At 46.6% G+C, this 2,559-nt stretch overlaps 1 protein-coding gene across 1 annotated transcript in view; it reads right to left on the bottom strand.

Annotated features, from left to right (window-relative positions):
- Nucleotides 1-249: 249 nt before the first annotated feature.
- RIN3 (Ras and Rab interactor 3) overlaps nt 250-2,559 on the bottom strand; it is a 79,613-nt gene continuing 77,303 nt past the window's right edge. The window contains exon 9 of the mRNA XM_015427149.1: nt 250-875. Within this exon, the coding sequence (XP_015282635.1) occupies nt 567-875 (309 nt within the window). The 3' untranslated portion in view covers nt 250-566. The remainder of the gene's footprint in view (nt 876-2,559) is intronic.

Here is a 2,559-nt window from a genome sequence, read left to right as displayed (position 1 = left end):
AGGCTATGAGGTTCTAGCAGTGCCATCCTAAGCCATGCCGCACCCTTCTGAACTCAATGGACTTAGGCGGCTGGGACTCTACTTGGGTGGTGCCCAGTGTCCTCAAGCTGTGGCCAACTTAATGGTGACCATGCAGGATACCCAAGGCAAGAGACGTTCAGAGGTGGTGTGCCATTGCCTGCCTCTGCATAGCGACCCTGGAATTTCTTGTTGGTCTCCCATCCAAGTACTAACCAGGGCCGACCCTGCTTAGTTTCCGAGATCTGAGGAGATCAGGCTTGCCTGGCCCATCCAGGTCATGGCAACTCTGACAAGAACTGCATTGTAAATGATTCAAGTTTCCCCAAAGAGTAACAGTTGCTCGGAATACATTTCCTGTAGCAAAAGTAATTCTGCCAACAGAAAATGTTCTGGTGGAAGATGGCTTGTGCTGTCCCCTCTCAACGTTGGGATCGGAAGCTGTGTTTTGACAAGCTTCAGAAACCCACAGAGATCAGAATGTTCTGTAAGGCAAAAACATCACAACATCTTTCAAGCAAGACTGCTACAGCCATGCAGCTTTGCCGTTATAAATTGTCTGGTTCCTTGATAATGGGAACGGGTGTCTCTTGGCTGCTTATCTGCTTATAAATAAAGTGGAAAGTTGCCTTGGGGTCTTTGTTCAGGAGATGAGATTTGATACGGTGAGGGAGGGAGTCTTCGGCAAGCTGCAGGCTCTTATTGTCCACCTGGACAAACAGGCCGTAGTCCTGAGGCTCTGGGACCTCAAACTTCACAGCACATTGCTCAGTCAGCTGCTGAGCTGTTGCATCAGTCCGATAGGCCAGCGTCCGTGTCATGGCGTCTGCTTCCGAAAGGGAGATGGTGATGAAGTCCTGGGAACCAGGCAAACAAAGAGAATCAATGAGAATGCTAGAAGGTAACTCTTTCTTTCTTTCTTTGCAGCACTTTAAGCTCATCTTTTGTCAGTTATGGGCTCAAGGCAGATTACAATGGTTACAATTGAAATATCCAAAGAGTCTTTGCCACACATAAACAGACGACACAATAAATGACACCATCAACAGACCATCAGGAATGGAAGGCCCCTCCTGAATAATTCAGCCATAAAAATCTTTTGGAAAAATAAAAAGCAGTCTAGTGTCACCTTAAAAGACCAACCAGATTTTATCTCCCCATAAACATTTGTGAGCTAGACTCACAAAAAAATAATAATGCTGGAATAAAATTTGTTTAGTTCTTAAGGCGGTGGCCACAAAACTCCTGTTTATCTTTACTGTGACACCTTGATGCAGCCCCCCCCCCCCCGAGAGTTTATGGGATTTCAGAAATGTGTGTTCCTTCAACATCACAATCAGCACATCATTCTAGGATGTGGGAGCTACAACTAAAAATACCCCCAAACTGGCCACGGTTGTTCATTCCTATTATTTACTTCATCTACAGTCTAACTATCTAGCTGAAACGCAACAGAATGAATTCAAGGTGTACAGTGTGGATTTGAATCCTCCTGCTTATGTTACCTTGGTAAAGCAACACACGCATGGATGTTGTTATGTATAATAAAGCCCTTCCAGTGTTGCATGCACAGTGGCTCAGCAATCCTGACAACTACCTTGTCAGTTACAACAGTAGTATTGCTGACTACAAGGGGGCTTGGGGTAAGGCTGAGAGACATAGTAGCTTCTTCAGTGCAACCTGGTGAGTTTGTACCAGAGGTCACCATTAAACTGGTGAGCTCCTGTCTCTAGTTCCAGCTCCTGCCAACCTAGCAGTTCGAAAGCAAGAAATTGCAAGTAGATAAATAGGGACCACTTCGGTGGGAAGGTAACAGCGTTCCGTGCGCCTTGGTGTTTAGGCATGCCGGCCACATGACCACGGAAACGTCTTCGGACAGCGCTGGCTCTTCGGCTTTGAAACGGAGATGAGCACCGCAACCCTAGAGTCGGATTCGACTGGCTTTCGAGCAAGGGAACCTTTACCTTTACCTTTTTGCTTCTCACACTGCATCCCATTTATGTGCTTTGGGCAGAGGTATACTGTATGAACACGAGGGGACCTCATTTGACCCTTGGCCTCCGTGGCAGAGGCACACATGCTATGCATAGAGTCAAAAGAAAAGAAGCCTGGCTCTCATTTGTTCTGGGGAACACGTGCCTTACAGACATGGACGTGCCCCTGTTAATTCCTGTGACTTGCACAGCCAGCCACCATCACAATCAGTTAATTGTGCTGGCATGAACAAAGTGTGTGTGTGCGTGGGAGAACTGAATGGCAGTTAATGGGAGGTGCAACCAGGCAATTAATTGGGAGAGGCTCTGCAACCTTCTCTGCCACTGCTTGTTTGTTTCCAATGTCCAAAGACCCACCCTTAAAGGAGATTGCCCTGCTGGACTTCCTATTTACCTTGATTGAAAACATCCTGCTTTTAAAATGGAAGAGAGGCAGTCTTTGCTGCCATCTTGTGGCTGAATATAAGCATGGTCAGAATTTGCTTTTCAGCACAAAGGGGATACAATGTGTTATGGGATGGGGGATTTAACATTTTCCCCTGTGCTC

The sequence above is a fragment of the Gekko japonicus genome, unplaced genomic scaffold (assembly GCF_001447785.1).
Source record: "Gekko japonicus isolate JY-2015 unplaced genomic scaffold, Gekko_japonicus_V1.1 scaffold256, whole genome shotgun sequence".
In the NCBI taxonomy this organism is placed as follows: domain Eukaryota; kingdom Metazoa; phylum Chordata; class Lepidosauria; order Squamata; family Gekkonidae; genus Gekko; species Gekko japonicus.
Note: the sequence above shows the minus strand (reverse complement) of the source record. Positions and strands in the feature narration are given on the sequence as shown.